At 32.7% G+C, this 25,513-nt stretch overlaps 1 protein-coding gene across 1 annotated transcript in view; it reads right to left on the reverse strand.

The window, feature by feature from the left end:
• Positions 1-10,897: 10,897 nt before the first annotated feature.
• LOC146996898 (TWiK family of potassium channels protein 7-like) overlaps positions 10,898-25,513 on the reverse strand; it is a 31,988-nt gene continuing 17,372 nt past the window's right edge. The window contains exon 2 of the mRNA XM_085819156.1: positions 10,898-11,247. Coding sequence (XP_085675282.1) covers positions 11,213-11,247 — 35 coding nt within the window. The 3' untranslated portion in view covers positions 10,898-11,212. The remainder of the gene's footprint in view (positions 11,248-25,513) is intronic.

The raw sequence follows: 25,513 nt of genomic DNA on the forward strand, positions 1-25,513 counted from the left end.
CTAAATGAGATCCTATCAATCTTCCATATAAGTGTATTAAATCCTCTATAAATCTAAATTTGAACAGTTTCTGATATCTCCCAGAATTCTGTTCTCTATGTTGAATGAAACTGGCTGTTCATTACTAACACAGACCTTTGAGGAAAAAAGATAAGTTCCTTGAAACCTTTGTCATCGTCCACTTTTTGTGTCCAAAATGAAAAGTTTGTAAACACGCTAAAGGTTATTTTAATATTCATCTAAGCCCGTTTAGTATCTCTACGTATCTCTTACATAATCTTACATTTTAGTAAGGTCGCAATATAATCGATGAATTCGCGTATCTAGAATACAAATCATGGACGTTTATGCAAGAGAAGAGTTAAAGTACCCTTCTCTTGAGTAGTTTCCTGCTACTCCAGTTTCAGACAGAATTTCATTTGTTGGACTCTACAGTGACGCCCGAACTAAAAGGGTTGTGAATGATGATTCTCCTCACACAGGATTTGGCGACTTGGTCGCCTAAAAACCCCAGTCGCCCTTTAAAAGGGGAAGTATATAAGGTATTTCTCCCGCCTTCTTAGCGAGCCTTCGTGGTGTAGCGGTCTGCACGCTCAGCGTGTAATTGACAGGTCCGCGGTTCGATTCCCGGCTAAGGCGTTGCATATTTTTCAATCTCTCTTGTTTCCAAAAGAAAAAATCCTAATGTCTCTACAACTTTCTCGATTTAATCGCATCATTTTGAATAGTTTCATTCCTTTAGAAATGTGGTTTGGACAACAGTTTTTCATTCAATTGTATACTGGACTGCTGACTGTTGAAAATCAGCACTGTTTCCATTTGGAAAAAGGAGGGCGATAATTCTGTGCAGTTTTTAAATTTAATGTTTCTCTTGGATACTGGACGTTTGTTAAGAGAAGGCAACGGAAAGTTGGTTAATTTATTTATTGAGATAATTGATATTTTTATTAAGGAATATTTCTTATTTCATTGTAATTTTGTTATATGTAATACATTTTTTTTAATTTGAGGGGGGGGTTCCGATGAATTTGTTCTGCAGCGTAAAATTCTGCATAGTTTTTAAATTTAACGTTTGGTTTTCCTTTCAGGCATTCATCCTGTACATTCAAACGCCAGACGAAGGCTGGCAGAGTCGCTGCTAGTATTTTAATAATTGAAATGTTTTCTCCGAGGAGAATAAACAAAATGTTAAATTTTATTTTCAGGAACCCTTTCATCTTCCTTATTGAAAATTACTGTTCTAAAATTTTCGATCTTACTTTAAAAAACTTATTAGCATTGATTTGCTGAAAGTTCATATCTGGATCACTATTTAAGTGAATAATGTTTATCAAGGAAAAACGCTTGCGTGAGTACAGAAATTTAGAATTATTTTACGTTCGGTGAAGAATTGTTTTATGCATTTGGAGCTTACAACTTTTATTCGGAAAAGAGGAAACGAATTAATGAGCACAATTAATATTAATGGAAAACGTATGCTGCACATGTAAAATTGTAATTGTATCTTTTCTGTCTCGCAGGTCATATAAAGATTTGGGAATATCAAGATTCTTCAATTTGTGAAGATCAGTAATCAGAGCCATTTTGTTTCTGTTCCTATAGTGTTTCCCGCATGGAACATAGTATAAACCTCTAGCTTTGCTGCAGGTTAGATAAATAAACTATAAATATTTAAAATTAATCAAAACTGTGTATTGAAACAAAGTCCTATCCTCTCATGTGTTTAAATGATATTCTCGATTTCACGAGAGAAAGAAATATTTTGGGAATAACCCAAGTAATGGATGGCTGTCAATCAGCATTTCGAAGAAAATTATGGGGAAAATTAACGATGTGTTCTATCTGTTAGGTTCTCGATTGTCTGTCGAAAAGAATTCATCGTGTGATGTCCACGTCTGCAGGAACGTAACAGCTATCTCCTTCTGAACGGCAACACAACGCTACATTCATCACTTGACTGTGACAAGTTCTTAATATAATGCCGGATTCCCAAGATCAGTCATTCACTCTGATTCCCCGATTTTCATCAACATTTTTATGTTCCCAAAACGTAAAGTTTCATTTAAAATATGCTATTTTACAGTTTTAAGAATGTTAAGAAAATCGTAATCGCCAGCTATAACAGTATTCGCAGCCTTAACAATAAATGGCTTAAATAAAGTTTGGCCATGATCGAGCCATCAAAATTATGCATCGAGAAGAGGGAACATTATTTTGATAATCATAACCTCAATTCGTTGCAGTGTATATATATATATATACTGACTAAGATATTACGTATATGATGCATTTTAGTTGGTATTATTTTGCTCTTAAAAGAAAAAAATGCTTAAAATGAACACTATCTGAAAATTTAATTACTTTATATTCCAGTTTAATTCAAGATATCAGTCAGAAGACTGCCTTCATTGGCCAAACACCGTAGCATGTAACGTGGTATATAACCATGCAAACAATCTTAAATTGTTACTTGCAGAAAAACGAGATCGTATTACATAAATCAAACTTACTTACACTGGCAGAAAGTTTTTCCTTGCACACTTCCGTTTTTACAACATACTACCTATACGTTTTTATAACATTTTATAACGTGCGTTCGGCTTCTTGGTGGATTGAATGCCACTGAACCGATGATAGATGGATAAAATTTATTTTTCCGAAAGGCACACTTTACAGTTCTGGAACTTTTCACAAAAGTACTCGTACAGCTCTTCTCAGTATAACAGAGCACAATTAATAGTCACCACTTCTAACTACTAAGACTGTTAAACACACCGCAATACGAAGGGCATCTAAGAGAAAAGCTCACAGGATGATCTCTTAATACTCTGAACTACAAACTCAGAACTAATGGCCTTTCGGTCTCGTATAGCTTTTCTCTGGCCCCGTCGAGGCTTATACAGTTACATATAGGTAGCAGAACAATAACAATTATACAGGAATCGGACTAAAATATTGTTTGGCTTATTTTGGTGATTTTGTGCCGATTTTAGAAACGAAAACTTGTCGCGAGACCATCGCCTTAGCGATATCTTTCCAAATGGCGAGATAGTCATTTTAACTCAGTATTAAAAAGACTTGCCCTGTAACATTATTTTCCCAATGAAGCTTCGCAATAAATACTACAATTTCTCCAAAATTATTTATATATATATATATGTATACAAAGTTCGTAATAATACCTGTATGTTATTTAAAATCAAATGTTTTTCATTTTATGCTATGTTTTGTAACACTTACAGAGGCTAATTCTCAACTCTTTCAGTTAGAATTCTTATCCTTCAAGTGTTACTAACTTCACGTTAACTACTTCTTAAGCACACAGACTCAAATATTCAATTTAAATTAAATTTATTTTACCTCACCCGTAATAAGGGTTAAACTAATAAAATTATTGTACCACAAATTTATGTCACTGAAACCCTGGGCGAGCTTTAAATTATCCTTTAAAAAGTCTTACAAGTGCAATATATAATTTCTGTCTAAGAGAGAGGCTATAAAATTTAACTACTAACAGCTACTCAAAATCAGAGCTTATCAGTCAAGTATGTTTTGAGATCTTTGTATTACGCGAATCAGCGACTATTCGCCAAGTGACATGGTGAACCGCAAAACCGCCAATATTAATCTAAACTCTATACAGTTACGAGCTATTCCTCTATAGCTTTCCATTCAAATCTGCATAGTCCATGGAATAAGCGATCCCGTGACGTAATACGGCAATAAGAAAGATGTAAAGCAAAAGTCAAATTGTTTAATGAAACTCAAATGTATTACCACAGATTATCAAAGCAGCGAAAAATTAATTTAGTTCAAACAATGATCATTCTGGTAAGAAAAAGGAGCTTTTTTCAATTCATATTCAATACAAAATTACGAACAGTTGCAAATAGTTCTTTGTAATAGAATTTTCAGCAAAGCTATAGAATGAAAAGTTCCGAAAACGAGTCAAACTAAAATTTAATATTACTTTGACTGTACCCAATAAAATTTAGCATTAAGTATCAAAAATAAATTTCCATCTTGTATTTACGTTGCGTTTATGCGAGCAAAGAAGACCACCAGTTACATTATTTTGGTTTGTAAAACTGTAGTTATGAAGGATTAAATTTGCTGAAAATTCTATTACAAAGAACTATTTGCAAGTGTTCGTAATTTTGTATTGAATATGAATTGAAAAAAAGCTCCTTTTTCTTACGAGAATGATCATTGTTTGAACTAAATTAATTTTTCGCTGCTTTGATAATCTGTGGTAATACATTTGAGTTTCATTAAACAATTTGAATCTATATTTTACGCCTTCGTATGATTACTGTATTAAAACTTGCTGTCACGTTTTATTGGCAGACATTATTTTATCTGAGAGGTGAATCAATATATATGTAGAATTGTTTCACGTAGTACAGGTTATTTTTTCAATTATTATTTTAATGATAAACATTTATAGAAATGTTACACTGTAATCCGAAGTTCCCAGATTGCAAACTTTTGCTATCTCTCGAATGTAGAGCCACCTCAAAGAAAGTAAACGGAATTAATTTTACACTGATTTTTCGCATCAACAATGAAAAGCTTAATGGAGAATAAATTCTCAAGACAGACCGAATACTCTTTTAATTGGTGGAATTTCTATGAAATGAGAAAGCTCTTAGTTATCTCGCCTAAATCTCAATAGCACTAAATAAAAAAATCAGTTATATATATTTCTTCTACATAAGTATTAATTTTTTCCACTGGGTAATTCTTCATTTCCAATATAACACGGATACGGAAAGCTTATTATGCGCATTTAATTCTAGTGGTACTTATCACACTAAAATAATAAAGTACAAAATCTAAAAGTAACAAATGAAACAACGTAGAAAACAATAACGTAAAAAACAACAAATGTAGAACGAAAATTACTCGAGTCACTATCTTGAGATTATCAGAAAGAAATTATTCAGATAAAATGAATATGGAAGTTACTTTAATTAGAACTTACAATTAGGAATAAAAAATTTACACACGATTTTTTAAAAATATTGCGTTTTATGTCATTCCCTAATCTAAACGACGAAACTAACAAATTTTCCGAAATTATTAATCGGCGATATAGTTAATGTAATCATATTAGGCTTACGTAAAAGAATAAAACATTTCTATTTTAAATTAAGAAAAAAAAAATAGAATTAGCATTCTTCTTCCACAGCGATGAACTTAATTAAAATAGAAAAAACTAGATTAAGAATTTTATAACATGGAGCACCTCAACTATCACGCAGGTTAAATACATTAAGATCAACAATTAATCTAGTAATACCTAACAGGAAGTTAAGTCAATATTTGATCTTGTTCTCGGTTTTTCATACCTCAAATTCATTGTGTTTGCGTACAGCCGCAGGTGGAACATTGAAAAAAATTTCAAAGTTAATATGGTTAAATCAGAAAGAACAAAATTGAAAAACATATGAAAGAACTTTTTGATTAATTGTAACAATTTTCTAAAATAAAGTTTCGTCTTTCCTGTACTCACCTAGAACTTAAAAAAAACTTCGGTCGATGTTGACTCAAAGTGAGCTTCACACAACTTAATTTCAGGAGTGTGCTTAGAGCGCAAGTGTTTTCGTATACTGCTGTTTAAATTCCTTGTAGGCGGTGTGTATTACATTCAATAAATACACCTTCGTCATTACAAAGTCACAGGAGATGTAGTGAAACATCTCATGGCGTTTTCTTCTAAAACTGATCAGCATTTCATAGATCGTAAATAAACCCTGGCATTAAACTTCAATTTTTAGGGGACCACCTCCGAAGCAAATCAAAGCAGTCTGGAACTTTTGTTGGTCATAGATTTCCTTGTATTGGGAATTAATATATATTTAAAGTGCATATAAATCCTTCTCGAACAGGATTTTTTCCCCTCAAATTTGGTGCTTTTTTGCCTAAAGTGCAGTGCGTATTTTTTAAGTCAGATATAATACATACTCACTATAACTTGGTAGTGGAGATAAGAATTAAAGTCGTGATATAAACATATCTGTGTTTACTATCATTATCATAAATTTATAATGTATGTCCTATTTCGTTCCGCTTTCATTTATTTCTATATTTGAATTCAATCCAACTTCTGCAGTTGTTTTCATATTTATTCCAATAAATATCATTTTCAAACATTCATTCTCTACTTTTATGTAATGTTTTGTTTATTCAACTACTTTTTACTTCCTTGTAGGAAGTAAAGGAAGTATTGTAATCGCGAAAATTTCGGGTACCATATATCAAAGAAATTGTTCATTTTGACTGCTCTTGAATCCATTTGAATGATATTTTTTGGGTGATATCTGCACGTATGTACAGAATAAAGGCCTCTATTTATTTTTTTTTCAACATAGATGGTAAAATATATTTTAAACCGGATTCAGGAAATATTATACATAACATCTCGCATAACTCAAAAACAAGTAGCTGTAGAACGTTGAATTTTTTTATATGAGACTGCTATAGCATGCAACTGTGCTCATCTCTTCTTTGTTACAGCTGGCCGCATTAAACGTATATAGAGATACCCACCCTGCTACCTGGCTTGGTGATCTCATTTTTATATACTGGTAACTTGCGCATTTTTTGCTTTAAAATAGTTGAATTATGTTGTTCTTATGTTCCGATTAAGATTTTTATGCCTTTAATTAATCTGCATGCAACAGCCATAAAATTTTCAACAGTCTGAAAGTTTAAGCGACGCTAGGCCTAACGAGGCCGTCATTTATTTACATTTGAAAACTCTTAATAGAACAGTAAGATTCTATTACTATTTCAGCTTATTTAATGCATTCACAAACTTCAGTGTCTTTTTGTCCAGTGGCGAAAAACTTAACTTCCAATGCTGTACACCGGAAATTGTGTCTTCTTGCCAGTTGCCTGAATTGCTTTTTCCTGCATAGAAACTTTAATTTTAATTCTAAATTTTTTTAACTATTTTTTAGGTTTTTTCGTTTTTATAACATTTTTAATGAAGATGTTTTGTGTTTTTATGCATTTTTCCCTTGCCGCGAAATGAGAGCTGAATTCATTGAATGAGAAATATGTCTCTAATGAAATTCGAGGAAATAAGTTTAAATGAAGTGCAGCAAAAAATGCCTATAATTTAATAGGCCGTACAAGTAGGTCATGCGGTGTCCACATCAGATATTTAAATTTCAGTTCACTGAACCAAACGTGGTTCTCTTAGAAAAGGTGCTCGCCGCGACAGAATTCATTGCATTGCTATTATTTACATGCATTTTACCACGCTATCTTTGATTACAATAAGATTAATAAATTTAAACATGTTAAATAACACCAAGATATTTTAAAATCTACGATGTGTGTTATTACACACTTCTGCAAAAGGAAGTTAAGATTCTACAAAAGGAAGTTAAGGATCTATGGCTAAGGAATTAATGCTTCTTTAGGGACACTTGCTCTGATATCCCTCCTTCCCCAAGGTGCTGCCAGTCAGAATCGAGATGGAACTACGTAGTTAACCATCATGCGCTTTACCTTGATTAAATAATCCAATCTAATCCTTATAACCCTTCTTTCTCCCAGCTGGTGAACAATATCCTGAAAGCAGAGACAAAATGTCCTCAGCAGAATAGAATGTCAAACTGAATCTCGAAACTCAAGCTTCCTTTTCCTCTCTTCAGTTCTTTAGTCCATTCCTAATTCCCACCGGCTTCTCATAAAGGGGCTTAGGTTAGCAACTGCATATAATTCCTTAAGACTTATTTTAGAAAATCGTCCAGTTTTGTAATAAATATTCCTTATTCTAATAAATGGTGTGAGACACTTAAAGATACTTAATTGACAAAAGTGAATGTACAACTTATTGGTGTCTTAATTTAATGAAACCTCGTCGCTTCATAAGCATACACTAGCTATTTGTGGCCAGTTTTCGGAGTTTTGTTTTATAAATATGACACATAGTTAAAATAGAGGCGATATTAGCTGCCTTGCTATTGAATTTCATTAAGATACATTGCAATTTTATCCAATAATGATAACCTTAAAAAAAGCGAAATATATATATGTAGTGCTGTCGATATAAACGCATAAATTTATCTGTTACTCACGTTTGTGATATCCTTAAATCACAAGTGCCTCCTGGGTATGAATGAGTAACAACTATGGCTAAGGCGGCTTGGAAGCAAAAATCAGCAGGTAAAACCTGAGCTAACATTCAAGACACTTGGAAAACGTTTTGTCAAAAACCTGTAACGAGGCTGTGGCAAACTTCAGACTGCAAATAGGCCACGATTACATGGCATATCATCTTCCTAAAGTTGGCAGTCAAGTATATACCGATTGTAATGAGGGCATCATGAATGCAGAACATCTTTTTTTATGCCCAGAACTAGATAAAATGTCTCAGAAACGTGGTGAACAATCTGTATTGGAATGCCAGAACTTTCATTAACTCCTTCGTAAAGACTACATCTCTTATATTCATTTCCTTGTTGTTTAAATTTCTAACATTTTACTTTTGTTCCCGTATTCGTTTGTTCTGGTTCTTTTTTTTATTATATATCATTTTTCTTGTGTGATACTTGAGCTGTTTCATATGTTTGCATTGATCTTTCCAATATATCCATATGTAACAACAACATACACATATCGGTTAATATTCTATTTATATGTTTATTCCAGTCATTCAGTGGTTTAGTTGGAAATCTTTGAATACAAGAAATAGAATCCTTTCAAGTGTTACAAGTCTTATGCATCATAGACGTGGTATTATAGTTCAAACAGGGATCTAACCAAATTTTACCATTTAGGCTTGCTAGAAATCATTTCGTTTTGTCTCATTCACTTTGAGTGGAAATTTTTATCTTCAGACTTGAAGGCATTTCTTATTAAGATTTCTGCGCACAATTACTGCAACACAAAACTCAAAACGTAATTGTAAGCTGTAGCATCAGTTGTCTAGCTATCAAGTTCCCTTTGCAACAAGTAAGTAAAGACAAATCCATTTGCGCAGAGGAAAAGCAACACGAAGAAGAGAAGCTACCGCTATCTGAAACAATGCTGTATGTTCGCAAAGCACTAAGAAAACATAAAACGGGTTTACTCTCCCCGAATTGAAAAACAAAACTGGCCAAAATCTTAAACATATGAAGAGTTGTAAGAGTTAGGGACCGCCATTATGACACACTTTTATAGGACAGAAGTTTCCTTTTGTAATAGCTGTAGTCATAAGGAGGTCATGTCCTATGTATACAAATTTCGTGAGAAATAAACATTAAATTACGAAGTAATCAACTGAAAAGATACGGAATAATTCAGAAAACTCATTCATTTTTTACCAAAAGACATATGAGAATTAAATTAAAACAAGAACTCCACAGGTAAATACTGGATATATAGCTAAGTAATTTTTAAAATGTTGTATTTTAATACTTAGAATATGAACAATAATCCATTCGTTATTTACTTCTAAACACTTGCTTATTTTCCTTCCCAAACAGCTTAAATTTTGCACTTAAATCGCCAACCCCTAATCAATGTATTAAAATGAACACATGTTTTATTTGGGCTTTTATTACATCGTATAAATTCACAGCAGACTCATAACGTTTAAATATAGGGTATCACAACCCCGCTATATTCATCACCCAGAAAAAAACGAAACAATTACTTTAAGTTCTTAAATCGCTCTAGGATATATTTTTAAAGAATTTTCTAGCGTTAATTACTCGTACTTAATTCTACAAACAGAGCATTTTTAATGCAACCAAACTGTTAATGCTTTAGATTTTAAATGGGATTTTTGGCAAGACGAATTAACTGAAAAATACTTTAAACGCTTAAGCAAAGACTCAACAAATTTAGATAATTTTAACGATAGGATCATTTTTATATTTTTAATTTAAGCAGAATAATTATACAACGAAAATAAAATATGATTATTTATATATAATATATCTATTAATCGTCGAGTGAGAAAAATTATTCATGCATATTTTTCTCTTCTATAAAATTTCTTAACTACAAATTGTGCAATCCGACTGATTCTTAGAAGCGTCCTAAAATATAGGCGTCAAGAGTATATCCTAGGAAATTATTTTAGATCATTTTAAATAATCAGGTTTAAAAATAATGGTTCCAGCTAGCTTACTCAACCTAAACATATCGTTTCAGATAAAGCGTACACCGTGAAATGGAAAATGCTGACACCAGGCTCAGATTTAAGCTACACCGTGTGGCAAAGATCATAGAAGACATTTGACATCAACCAGCTGGTGAAATAAAGAGGAAGATGAAAAGATTTGCCGACTGAAACACCTCTTAAATCGCAGAGGAAAGATGAAGACAAAACTATAATAGAATCCGTGCGTTAGAAGCAGTGTATTGTTTGAAACTAACACAGCTCAGGAAGGAAATAGATAAAACATTTTGCTTTTGATGTTCAAAGAGAAATTAAAATGAGATGACAGTAATTGTGCCTGTGAGGTATTTGTATCTTGACCTCTCAACTGTATTCCGGGTTTAAGGTCTCCAGAAGGCTTAGAAAACATTCTTTATTGAAAAGTCATTTCTCTCTGTGTTATTTATTAAATGAGGTAAAACACTGTATGCATACGTTATTTCAGTTCCTGATTAACTGGGAGAAAATTAACTGTGCTGCGGATTAACTGGACTCGCTCTAAACAAACGTTTAATTTGTTTACTCCAGAACGATGGAAAAACTACTGTCTCTAAGCGAAAAATAAATGGTTATGACTCACTTATCAACCGAATTTTGATAGTTTCTAAGCTCTTTTTAAATAATATGCATCAATATGATTTATAACTTACTTTCTTCATTTCTAAAGATGTATATTTTTTCACTATCCCCAGTGTTAAACCTTTTTGTTTTTAATACTGACTGAATTTTCGTACATTTTTTTTTCCAATGACGGGATCAAACCGTCTACAGACGTTGGAAACTATTGAGGTCAGAAGCGGTGGTCACTGTATTATGGAGGTAAAGAATAGGTGGGCCACCTTTGCCTCTTACTGAGATTTTGGAAAAGTACCACCATGCCTTCTTCGGGATTCGAGAGCTATATCCGGTTTCACATTGCATGCTATAAGGTATTTCTCCCGCCTTTCTAGCGTGCCTTCGTGGTGTACTGGATCTGCACGGCTGCACGCTGGGCCGGTATTCCAGAGGTCCGTGGCTCGATTCCCGACGAAGGCGATTGCTCATTTTTCATCTCTTCGGCCTCCAAAAAGATCCTAATGTCTCTACAATTGAATAGGAAACATTTCACAACATAACTCAAAGATTAACAGTAGTTACACATTTACATAGAAAGAATAAATAACTTAGTTAAATTACAAGGCATCAATGCTTACCCCTCATTTGCTCAACTAATACAAATCATACCCTCTGAAATGACGCTGGAACAAAAATATGGTGAACGGTAAGTGTCTTCATCACTTAGATTTGTTCAACTGGCACTCCGTCCAGTCCTTCTTTAAGAGAGGGGTTAGGTTAGATTATTTAATATGTCAAAGCCACGAAAGCAATCTGCCTAAGAAATGGAATGCCTTAGTGGAGAACTTTCTTCTGGAGAACTCTGAACTCTCTACGGATGAAGAAAGCCACTGAAACCAACCATGAATCCACCGTTCGCCTGAATTCAAAATCCAATAGATCACCGGTTCTATTTCGTCACTGTTGGAGACTTTAAGTGGAGGAACAAAGAAAGGCATAACCGTTTTCTCATAAGTGCTCTTATAATATACAGTGAGTATTTCATTTCTTAATTTTCGCAATGTTTAAATTTAGGCAAAAAAAAAAAAAAAAACTCAGATGGGTGGAGGTTTCAAATATTCGAGTTGTGAGTTTTATATAAGTTTAAACAAAATTTACGCCAATTTAAAACTGCATTTTTGTTTAATTTTAGAATGCTGCTCTCTCAATCAAATGTTTTATGTATTTTATTTCTGCAGATGAAAATGATTAAGGTAAAGGAATAAACGGATTTTAGTTTAACTATTAGTAAACTGCTGCAAAGCGTTTTTTCAGTCATACAATTAAAACGGGTGCCAAAACACAGTGTGATTTACTAATATTGTAATAAAATATGATGAATTTCTAGCATAAAAGATTTAAAATAGGTAAAACTTCTTCCTGCATTTTTAGTACGAAGCTAAATATTCTCTAAAGGAGTTTGTTTCTATATTTTAAGTGAAGCTTCTAAAGCAAAAAAAGAATAAATCTGAGAGCTTTCAGATTTAACGTTTTGTGGGTTACCTTTATTTATTAAATATATATAACGTTTTGTGGGTCACCTTTATTTATTAAATATATATAACGTTTTGTGAGTTACCTTTATTTATTAAATATATATAACGTTTTGTGGGTTACCTTTATTTATTAAATATATATAACGTTTTGTGGGTTACTTATTAAATATCTAATATTCTTGGCACTTAAACGACAAAATTCAGTTCAACAGCAACATCGCAAAATAATTTTAAAATCAGCATAACTTTAGAATTTCCGATGCACAGTCTCGAGTGCTGGAGATACAAATCTTATTTTCCGTAGAGTATTGCCATTGCTCGCTTTGAAATTTTTGAGTTTGTTAATCAAGAATTTGTTAAAATTTTACAAAATATGAAATCTCTACATTTAATAAAAGAATTAATCTGTGTGTCTTTCGTTCGTGCTGCGCGTCAGCATGAACCCAGGGCTACGAAATTTGGCATATAGTTGCATCTAGACAAGAGCCAGTGCATCTCGAAGCGATTTTTTTTTTCAAAACTTGAATCAGATTTTTTTTAATTTTATTTTTTCGATTTTTTTGCATAATTTTGAATAGTTTCTTTCTTTTCGAAATGTGGTTTAGGCAACAGTTTTTCATTCAATTGTATTCTGGGCTGCTGACTGGCATATTCACAAAGCCTACAGACAATTTCGCTACGGGCTGCTCTCATTGGAGGAAACATCTGCTTGGCGGTCATATTTGGAATGGCGAGTTATCGCCCTGTAGGCGTGGTAATTAACGCCAAACAAACGGAAACAGCGTTTATTTCATTCAATATTTTTTTAGTTTATAAATGAAAGCTTAGAGGAATTGTGTGGAATATATCTTAAATAACCTAGTGATCTTATTAATAGTTTATTTGTATTTGAATTTAAACTTTTAAAAGTACGTAATTGTTTTACAAGAAAAGGTGTTTATATCGAGACAGCATATGCACTTTTTCGTTATTTCACTTAGGAAGAGTCTGTTGTGTAAATTTTTATAGCGCATTAATTTATACAAATAAAGGAATATTAAAATATTAACCAAATGAAAACATTCAGTAAACATTTAAGGGTGTCGGATACCTATTCTTTTTACAAGTAAGTATAACTAAAATTATATTTTATTCCGTTATGCGCTATATCTATTGAAACGCTTTTCGGGATCTTGGATCGTAATCTTGCTTACTGGTACCTACTACAAAGAGTACAAACCAGTAAATAAAAAAAAGAAAAAAAAATTAACATTAACAAAAATAGAGAAAATAAAGGCGTTTAATTTTTAACACCGTACCCGAAGGCGAAAAGACAAATAATGACAGTCATTCAATAAAGTTAAAATAAAAATAAATCCGTATAGAGAAGAGTTTAGGAAAGCTACGAGCGGGGATAGAGCCGGCGACCTAAAAGTCTGAGAATTTTTCTCGCGCGCGTTACCACTGGTCTGCGGTTTCTCCGGTGGGTTATGCTCACTTTTTGGTACACGACGCTCAAATACAATTCATAAAGGCGATGAACCAAAAGTCGCCAAGCACTAGATTCTGTAACCCTACCTCTTTTAACCAATCGGAGCAAACAGCAGAAGAAACGGTCTGTAGGCTTTGTGAATAAGCCGCTGGCTGTTGAAAATCAGCATTGTTGCCACTTGGAAAAATGAATGCGATAATTCTGTGCAGTTTTTAATTTTAATGTTTCTGTTGGATACAGGACGTTTGTCGAGAGAAGGCAACGGGAAGTTGATTAATTTATTTATTAGTGTAATTAATATTTGTCTTAAGGTATGTTGCTTATTTCATTGTATTTTGTTATATGTAATACATTTTTTTAATTTGTGGTTTTTTGGAGGGATGAATTTGTTCTATAGAGTAAAATTCTGCGCAGCTTTTAAATTTAACGTTTGGTGTTCCCTTCAGGCATTTTTCCGATACATTTAAACGCCAGACGAAGGCTGGCCACGTAGCTGCTAGTAGATAATAAAACAAATTCCAAATTTGGGCTTGCAGATGCCCATATTCGTTACTTACAGTTTGATGGCTCTAGGTTCCGTCGTTTTATAACAGTGCGAGAAACATACAAACATTTATGTAGATTATTCATTATTTAATTTCTTTAAATATAATACATGGCTGTAATATATGGTGACAATAGTTTGAAAAGTGAACCGACATTTAAAGTTTTCAACGTAAAATGTTAAAACGAAATTTACAGCCCTTCTGGGCTAACGCCCTTTGGTTTAAAAAGAATAACAATTGATTAAAAAAATTTGGAATATTTAAAAAATAGATTTACGGTTTATTCATGAAAGATATATTTTTATTTCAATTGTTTGAAGACTAATAAAACCGCATCACTGACAACTGTAATTTGATAAAAACGTAATTTATGATGACTTGCCCTGTTACTTCTTCATCAGGAATAACTGCATTAAATTTCTTTAGTGAGACTAATAAAGTTAATTTGTCCAAGAAAAGCCCCACAAATCTTTAAATTCCCGTGAATTAATATTCAATAACAACATACTTCTGGAATTTCTCTCTCCTCAGAAAGAAACCCTAATTACAAACAATAATTAAAGATTAAATTACTATATTCAGACGAAAGAGTCCTGAATCAAAAATTAAAAACACTTTTTAAAGCAAAACCAATGGCTAAAATGGCTGAAGAAAATATATTATTCTTGTTCTTAATAATACTGAATACGTCTCGAAACATTCTTAAATTATTGGACTTTACAGTCTTGATTCAAATTTAAATTTCAGAAATTTACAATCAATAATTTTATCATGAATCGTATTCTTATGTTATTGCCTAATGAATAGAAAAATCAATTATGTAGTTTGTGTTGTCCTCGTGATTGAAGATACAGATATTTATTTATTTATTATGATCTTAAATATTTCGCTTTACGCTAAAATTATTATAAAAAGATTTGAAAGCTCGTTTCGCTGCAGTGAATTCATAACTATAATGTAAAGGAGTCAAAATCAAAACTGTGTAAATCATTAAATTCCTTCATTTAAATATTCAATTTCATTTTGATTCAAACCTCTGTTATTTGATTTAATTTTGCTTTTCAAAAATGGTTGATTACTAGGTGATAATACAATATCAATAGAATTCTCATACATTTCACTTATTTTAATAGGATCTACACAAGATTCTAATTAGATTTCATGCATGTTATACCATTTTCACACTGTGCTACATGAAATACATCATTAGAACATTTCCATATTACTTGTTTTAAGGCGATTACTTTAGAGTTTCAGATAATTTTGGTCTTTAGGCTAAGTGGTCATTTTTAGACAGATTATGTTCAATATAGGCCCGACGTTGGCAGCTACCTAAGCGCCAATACTCTTTGTACTCTTTGATATCGCCAACGCAACGATATCAAAGAGGATCATTGACAATATCCAACAAGGTATTCAACGGTGGAACAACAAGGTAAAATATTAAATTACCGTACTGTATCATTAAACTCTGGAAGACTTTTGAGGACTTGGGGAAGACTTATAAATAAATACCTTCATGTAAAATCTTATTCTGATTTTGCAAAAATGAGGAAATTTCTTGATCCATTTTAAAGGAACACGGGACGTTTAAATGAAAAATTCTTACTTTTTGTTCAAACTTTAAAATATTTTTCAGTTATGTGTATTGTGCATTTATTTACCTATATATACAATTTTAGAATGATAGAGGTAAAAGTTTTCCAAAAAAAGTAAAATAATTTTATGTATTTTTACACTTATATTCATATAGCCCCTTGCGCATAAAAATTAATCAGAAACCTACAATAATTTTTCTAATGAATCTATATCAAATGATAAATAAAATTAGGCATGCATTTTAAATAGGATGAAACATCATTGAAAAATAAATTATTTATTAAATTTTTCACAATTTTTTGAATTTTTATGGGTCGTTATTTTACGAAAAGCCTAACAATTCCTAGAAAAGTTCATCAATAGTAAAATGGATGCACAGTTCTCTCATGAATAGTATTACAATTATATAAATCAAGTATGAAAATAATTCGATAACAATTAAAACGCAAGAGATAAATTCAGTACTCAAAATTTTCAAAAATCTGAAATCCGTGAAAACACAATATAAAGATTTACTTTTATTTGCATACCTTAAAATGACTTATAAATGCTTCTGCATTCTATTATATTACTACTTCATTTAATAGTTCTTTCTAAGCTCAATTTTGTTCATTTGATTTAAACAGAATCAATTTTATGTATTATGCTCTGTAGACAAGCATAACACACGGTACATCACGTAGACTTGTATTTACTTGCTAACCTACTTTTACCTATATTTCAAATATTATTGTCTAAAAATATTTTTAGTTGTTCTGCATAGCATTGCAAATACAATATTATATAAATGAAATGGATTTAATCTATTCAAGTCTTTGATTGATTGCACAATGGCAATTTGAAACAAAAGCGCGTCAAACTCTTTCTAAATATTGGTAGAGGACATTCGGTTACAGAACAGTTTTCAGTGTTTCTTGGTATCAAAGCAATGGATAGGAAAGCTTGCAATAAATGTGTTGTTCAACTTGTAAATGTGATCAAGGGTATAAAAGAGAAGGCATTTGAGTTGTCCATAAAATCTGTAGCTTTGAAGAATAACCAAAATTATCATATTTGTTTACTTTTAGTTCATTTTTATTGCAATACTGACACCTAAGTTCTTTCAGTAAATGAATCCACATATTATCACACATGACAGTGTAAGTAGAAACATTATTTTCCACTAAATCATCATTATTTCCAGCGTTACTGAAGAAACACAGTAGTAATACATCTACATCAGATTGGTGTGAAACATCAGCATTTGGGATTGCATACTTTGTGCAAACCAGTATCAAAACATTCAACAGTTTCACTTTTGCATTTGTTCCATCTCTTATTTGCTTTATCGCTTGCAAGTTTCCTTTTTTTTTAAAGAGCGGGACACAGGTTTTCGCCATCTAGAACTCGCAGCATGCTTACTTTTGATTTATAAAAACAAATCACAAATATAAGCAAACGAACTTCGCCGTGCCACTAAATGTAAACAAAACTCGAAGTAGTTCCTGTTGCCATTCACGGAAAGAATAATATGCATGTTGCAGTTCCTACATTTTCGAAATAAAATGAGTTAGTGGCTTGTCTGCGAGTGTAAAGTCTAAAAAACAAATATGGCAGCCCTTTAAATGCCCTTTAAACGCATTTAAATGTCCATGTCGAAAACAAAATTTCCTTATAAAATGCTTAATTTTCATCGCAACTTAAAAATTCTGTTTTGTAAACATCACTTACATTATTCTTTATTTTTAGAAACAAAAAATGAAATTTCGAATTTTCGAAGGAAATTTACGAATCTGAACGTCCATTGTCCCCTTAAGGATAGAGGGTTTAAAGGTGCTCGCTTTGTTTGAGTTTTGAGATCTATCAGAAATTTAAGATTTAAATCTGCATTCAAAGTCATGGTTTTTGATGAATAAAATGAATTTTCAACCATAAACATTCCGATAATTCATCAATAGATCTAAAAATTTCTTAAGATCCACTAACAAATCAGACACTTTTTTTTTTTTTTGCTGAAGCAAATAGTTGAGCATGGCCAGTGTACTTAGCGGCATAGCGAGCAGCACTGAGCATTTATTTATCATTTTAAAAACTGGACATGAGCTGATTAGCTAAACCTGCCAAAGCTTGCAGTGTACTTTGACAGAAATGGCAATATAGGTGAAGTTAGCGATTAGCAGTGCAATATTAAATGCTGAAGAGATGATTAGAAATGTGCAGATTGCAGAATTTCATTTGTAGAATGGTAGAAACACCAATCGAGTTGTTTATACTGTTTATAAAATTCTTACGGACTGAGTAAGTTAGGAGTTGTTTTTGTAAGTTCGGTCAGACAGTTTCAGCGGAAAGAAAAAATTCTAAATTCAAATTAACTGAAACTCATTTGAAGTTATGTCAAGAAAAACTGAATTTTCCTTCACTTCCCTCTATAGAAATGATATTTCTCGAAAGCTAAAATGCAATAATATCATAGATAATAAATACTACGTATTACAAAAGGCGCCTGAGTTTACAGTAAGCTGCATTTATAATACGCGTCAAATGTTAAAATGATTTAAATTTTAACTAAGTATATAATGATTTGGTTTCATTTATATACTTCGCCAAATATACTGATTTCCTAGGTCTTCAAAAATGCTGGTACCGCATTTGTTCGGTACTAGTATTTATTCATGTTCTAAAAAATAATGGTTCTTTTCAAACTGAGGTTCTCCTAATGCGGCGCCAAGAGGCAGTCGCCATGAGAGGTTTCACTGCCTTTTCATGAACGTAAAAATGATGCATATCATTACACTCATTTTTAAAATTATATAAAGATAGAAGCATTTGCCAATTTCACAATTAAGATACACTTGTTGTTTGACTTCTAAATTAACTTCACAATGTTTTATAATAAATGTTTATAAATGTTTTACAAAAAAAATATAAATTATAGTAAATTAAAATAACGAAAGTAGTAAATTAAAATAACGAAATTTCTTTATGAAAAGGACATTTAATTAGAAGCATTAGTAAGGAATTAAAATTATATGTATTCCAGTATTATGTAATAGAATGAATAGAATACATAGAGGATAAACATTTTCAAAATTGTGTGACAGTGCACAAAAAAACCAGGTAAAGGTTTCATTCACTCAACTTCAATAAAATATAGCAATGAACGAATGTTGCAAAATAAAACCTTTAAGAAATGAAGAAATGAATTTTAATATTATTACAGAAAAAAATAAAGCAATAGTTTTACATTTAGGGAAAAGTCAGTTAATTAAGTTTGCAGCAGACTAATATACCCGTTTTCTCCTTTTTCGTGTATTAATATGTCTGTTTCTCACGTATATGTTACTCGAAAAGTTTTCCTTTAATAAATCATTATAAATTTTAGAATAAATGGATGGCATATATTTTAACCATTTCCCAAACTATTTTATGATAAATGGAGGTAATTTATTTTAACCATTCTTAAAGTTAGTAGTTTGAACTTCAGTAATAAAAATATTAAGGAGACACGAACAGAACTAGGATCTGCTCTACCCTTTCTTACTTTCTTCTAGTTCATGATATTGATATTTACGATCTTGAGATACTACATGAGATAGCACGGTATGAGAAAGATGGTACATCAATCACTTAGTTTGTTGATGTCAAAATAGAGTTAATGGAATATTCGCACTGTTAGACGAGTTAGCCACAATGTAAAAGTTTGGTATTCTTGCTGGAAGTTATAAATGAATTTTTATAATACATAACTTATTTGTCCTTTTCTTTTTCCAAAATATAGTGAACTCATTTTAAAACTACTACCAACGGTTCGATTCGATTTTGGTCATCGTTGGAAGTTGGTTATCTTAGAAAGATAATGAATGATCTATGTTTATTTATTTCGTAGAAGCACTAATCTTGTTTAATGCTGCTAGACATAAAATTCTTCATTTCATTTGCTTTATCGCAGTCTTATATTCCTCTTACTCACTTGAACAGTTGAACAATTATTTGAACCATACGAAGATCAACCATCTTTCAAGAAACCAGTATCATTTTCACTACTTGTACTGTTCCCAGTATTTCACATCACTCTTGATCTGATCTACAATAAACCCTCTATAAACGACCACTTGCAATCTCGGATAGCTTTGATTTTTTACAGAGGTAATCGTTCCATTGAGATTTTAAATTTCATATGAATTAAAACGTTATTTTAAATCTACCCAGTATGTCTGTTTCTACTTTTATTTTTATCAAACATATTAATTAGTTGTAAGCAGAGAGCGAAAGTTGCAAATTAGAAAGTTTGGCAACGCAATCATCAGTAATATTTCTCTCGTTCTCCACCCTCCTGTTAACCACGCTGCTTTCGGTAAGTTTGTAAGGTATTTCCTCCCTCCTTTTCACATGCCCTCGTGTGTAATGGAAGCACACTCGGCGCGTATTCGAGAGGTCAAGGTTCGAGTTCCGGCGAGGGCGTGGCTCATTTTTCGTGTTTCCTACTTCAAAAATCCTAATGACACTACAGTGGCGCCTGAACTAAAATGTGGTGGATGATAATTCTTCACCACCTGATTTGGCGAATGAGTCCTCTAATCTCCAGTCGCACTTTAAAAGGGGGTATTTTCTACCTTCTTTCCACATACCTTCGTAGGGTAAAGGTAACACACACGGCGTTTATTCAAGAGGTCCCAGATTAGAGTCCCAGCGAAGGCAGAGCTCATTTTTCGTGCTTCCTGCTTCAAAAATTCTAATGGCTCTACAAGTTCTTTCTTGTTTTTACTAGAACTTACGCTCAGTGGTCCCCCTAATTTCAAAGCTGGGCCAATACTTATTAAATGCACTTATTTATTTTTTACATATTTTAACCTGTTGTAGTTAAGGCGCAAGAAGCAGTGATTGAGTTGTTACATTTTTAGTTTGTACATAACAAACTATAGCAATCTTTCAGTTTGCATTTTCGAATAAAACGAATACATCAAAAGGTATGCTCGCGACATCAAAAGGTATGCTCACGGCAAGCATACCTTTTGATGTATTCGTAAAACTTTAAGTAAGACGACTGTAAGCCGCTTGGTAGTTTAGGCAAATCAACTAATCACTTAGTTTAAACGTAAGTAGCATTTAACATTACGAGGTGATGTTAATATCAGTGCTTATTTTAGCTCTCAGAAATTCTGATAACTTTCAGAAGTAGTTCGCTAGAGTAACATTTATGGTATGCAATAAAATAGCCCATGGCAATCATACTTGTACCTTTTTACCATTTGCATCATAACTTATTTTTAAGAAACAAAAATTCATGTTAAAACATGTAATTTAGTATGAGAATGCCTAGAACGATAGAAACAATTAATATTTATATTAATTCAGAAGTCAAACAACAAAAATCAGCGTTAATTTACAAAATTTTCACAGGACTAGTTTCGATGGTTTTATCGAACCATCATCTTCAGCTGCAAAACCGCAAATGAACAAGATAGGAAATAATGTTTAGATAAGGTAAGAAAGCCTGGACAAGAATAAGCAAGTGGCGCCATCTGTTGGCGAAACCAGAACTAAAACATAATTTCTCTAAAGGCCGAAGGCAAATTTGGATTGGAATTAGGATTGTTAACTAGAACAGAAAGATTTTTATGAATGTGAAATGCCTCTAGAAAATCCAGTTCTCCAATGGAAGATGTTTTTTGAATAATTTTGGCAGCAGAAAAATTGAAAGTGTGATTTTCGGACCAACAATGTTGAGCAACAGAAGACTTCTGTGTTTCCTTTTTTCTAACATATGCCTCATGTTCTTTGACGCGAAATTTTAAGGCTCTCTTAGTTTGGCCAATGTAAATTAAACCGCACTGGCAAGAAATCCTATAAATACCCCAGGAATTCATATCCGGAATGGGGTCCTTGAGTATAGAAGTTGGAATTTTATTGATGGGAGAGTAAACAACCCGAAAGTTAAATTTCTGCAAAATATGTGCAACTTTATAGCTAATTGATGGAAAGAAGGGAATGACAACAGAATTTTTATAATCTCCTAAAATAAGAGTGTGGCTTTTAGTGTGTTGAGATGAGAATTTTTTAACTGCTTGATTAATAATGTTGGGTGAAAAGCCCCTGTCAATAGCTATTGCTTTTAAATAATTTAGTTCTTCATCAAGGGCTAGTTTGGAGGAGCAAACTTGAAGAGCACGGAAAACATAGGAATAAAATGAAGCTAACTTTTGTTTAGTCGTATGACATGATTTAAAGTGTGGTGGAAGGCAAACCGATGAAGGTTTACGGTAAACTGTAGTACTGAAGTTGGATGTGTTACGTGTGACCAGAATGTCGAGAAAAGGAAGAGAATTGCAAGTCTCAAGTTCAAAAGTGAACTGAATAGCAGGATCAATAGAATTCATTGTTGAAAGAACTCTATTTAAATCATCTTTATTACCTTCAAACAGGGTAAAAGTATCGTATACGTAGCGGAACCATGCCGGGAAGTTTAAAGTTTCAAACAATTTTGATTCATAATAATGCATGTAGATATCAGCCAGGATGGGACTGAGGGGGCTTCCCATGGCTAATCCCTCAGTTTGCTTGTAATATTTATTTTGGAAAACAAAATGTGTTTGTTTCAAACAGAGTTGAGTGAGAGAAATTAGCTCATCAATTTCGATGCAAGAGAAATGAAATTCGCGAAGTCTGGTTTCTAGACATTTTAATGCACCCTCCACTGGGACATTGGTGAATAATGATTTTACATCAAAAGAAACCATGAGTAAATTACGAGGAGAAATATTTTTAACCTTTTTTACAAACTCTATTGAATTTTTTATGGTGTAAATGTTATTGTCTAATAGAGTGGAAAATCTAGAAACTAAATATTTAGCTAATGGATACGAGGCAGTACCTAAATTTGATACAATAGGGCGGAAAGGAATACCACTTTTATGAATTTTGGGAAGAGCATATAATCTGGCACAATTCGCAACAGATGGGATAAGCGAATGTTTTAAGTTGCTTGAAATGATTTGCGAAGATTTGATCGCAGTTTTTATTTTGGATAAGTCCGAAGGTGAAGGATCTTTAGGGATCGGATTATATGGTCCTTCGTTTAAGAGTTTAGTGACACCATCGATGTAAGTGTTCTTATCCATGACGACTATCTGGCCACCTTTGTCGGCCTTTGAAACGACAATATCCGGGTTAGAATGAATCTCGCGCATTGTAGCTCTTTCTCTCGCAGTTAGATTTGGTTTCAAAGGTTTATTATTGAATTTCACATTATGAGCGATAAGATGCCTAATCATTTCTTTCTATGAATCTGAAACTTTACTGAACTTGAAAGCTTTTTCGATAGGAGCCAAAATCTTTGGAATCGAGGGTTTACAGGTTTGTGAGAAGTTAAAATTATATTTTAGAATTCTCTCTTGTTCTTCTGAAAGACTAACATTAGAAATATTAACTATTGGCTTGATGTTTACAATGGGAAGATTTTTTGAACTACTTGAACTGGAAGACTGTAAAAGAAGTTTTTCGAATTTAACTGCAAGGGTGTTTTTATGACGGTTAACTGCATTCTCCGTTCTAGACCAAGACTTTTGTTCAAGGGCAGTGAATTTTGGATATGTTTTAGCGAGTTCCAGATGAAGCTTATAGAGTTCATGTTCAATTTTGGACAATTGTTGACGTGTATCCCTTCTCACGGACCGAAGTAAGGCAAGTTTGCAATTTAACAGAATTCTTGAAACGCGACTCGAAGGTTTTTGATTAGATTTGATTTGAATAAAATTGGGGATCAATTTTTTACATTTACATTTAAGTAAAAAGTCAAGATGATTCAGGAATTTTTGCCGTTTCAGGCGTAAATTAGTGAAACGATTAACGGATGAAGGCATGATAAACAATGCAGAAAATCAAACTAAATTAACTGAGCAATAATAAAGTACACACAAAATAGCAGAAAAATCCCTCACTGAAATGAATAGAAAAACAAAATGTTTGTAAGAAAATGCATGAAATCAGACAAGCAAAGCACAATATCCAAATGTACAAAACATAAACATAACTTGAAAATTGCAAAAATGTACTCACCGAAACTCCTACAATCACAAAATGGCGGCCACACCACGTGCAAAAAAGAAAGCAAAATGTAAGCCTGTTTGGGGCTTCTATAATTAAGACGCAATAACACGCCGAATAAATACTAATTCAGAAGTCAAAAAACAAAAATCAGCGTTAATTTACAAAATTTTCACAGGACTAGTTTCGATGGTTTTACCGAACCATCATCTTCAGCTGCAAAACCGCAAATGAACAAGATAGGGAATAATGTTTAGATAAGGTAAGAAAGCCTGGACAAGAATAAGCAAGTGGCGCCATCTGTTGGCGAAACCAGAACTAAAACATAATTTCTCTAAAAGCCGAAGGCAAATTTGGATTGGAATTAGGATCGTTAACTAGAACAGAAAGATTTTTATGAATGTGAAATGCCTCTAGAAAATCCAGTTCTCCAATGGAAGATGTTTTTTGAATAATTTTGGCAGCAGAAAAATTGAAAGTGTGATTTTCGGACCAACAATGTTGAGCAACAGAAGACTTCTGTGTTTCCTTTTTTCTAACATATGCCTCATGTTCTTTGACGCGAAATTTTAAGGCTCTCTTAGTTTGGCCAATGTAAATTAAACCGCACTGGCAAGGAATCCTATAAATACCCCAGGAATTCATATCCGGAATGGGGTCCTTGAGTATAGAAGTTGGAATTTTATTGATGGGAGAGTAAACAACCCGAAAGTTAAATTTCTGCAAAATATGTGCAACTTTATAGCTAATTGATGGAAAGAAGGGAATGACAACAGAATTTTTATAATCTCCTAAAATAAGAGTGTGGCTTTTAGTGTGTTGAGATGAGAATTTTTTAACTGCTTGATTAATAATGTTGGGTGAAAAGCCCCTGTCAATAGCTATTGCTTTTAAATAATTTAGTTCTTCATCAAGGGCTAGTTTGGAGGAGCAAACTTGAAGAGCACGGAAAACATAGGAATAAAATGAAGCTAACTTTTGTTTAGTCGGATGACATGATTTAAAGTGTGGTGGAAGGCAAACCGATGAAGGTTTACGGTAAACTGTAGTACTGAAGTTGGATGTGTTACGTGTGACCAGAATGTCGAGAAACGGAAGAGAATTGATTCTCTTCCGTTCTCTTCCGTTCTAAATTCTCTTCCGTTTCTCGACATTCTGGTCACACGTAACACATCCAACTTCAGTACTACAGTTTACCGTAAACCTTCATCGGTTTGCCTTCCACCACATTTTAAATCATGTCATCCGACTAAACAAAAGTTAGCTTCATTTTATTCCTATGTTTTCCGTGCTCTTCAAGTTTGCTGCTCCAAACTAGCCCTTGATGAAGAACTAAATTATTTAAAAGCAATAGCTATTGACAGGGGCTTTTCACCCAACATTATTAATCAAGCAGTTAAAAAATTCTCATCTCAACACACTAAAAGCCACACTCTTATTTTAGGAGATTATAAAAATTCTGTTGTCATTCCCTTCTTTCCATCAATTAGCTATAAAGTTGCACATATTTTGCAGAAATTTAACTTTCGGGTTGTTTACTCTCCCATCAATAAAATTCCAACTTCTATACTCAAGGACCCCATTCCGGATATGAATTCCTGGGGTATTTATAGGATTCCTT

Source organism: Stegodyphus dumicola, chromosome 6 (assembly GCF_044657685.1).
Source record: "Stegodyphus dumicola isolate Sdum_Otavi_A_Nest chromosome 6, ASM4465768v1".
In the NCBI taxonomy this organism is placed as follows: Eukaryota; Metazoa; Arthropoda; class Arachnida; order Araneae; family Eresidae; genus Stegodyphus; species Stegodyphus dumicola.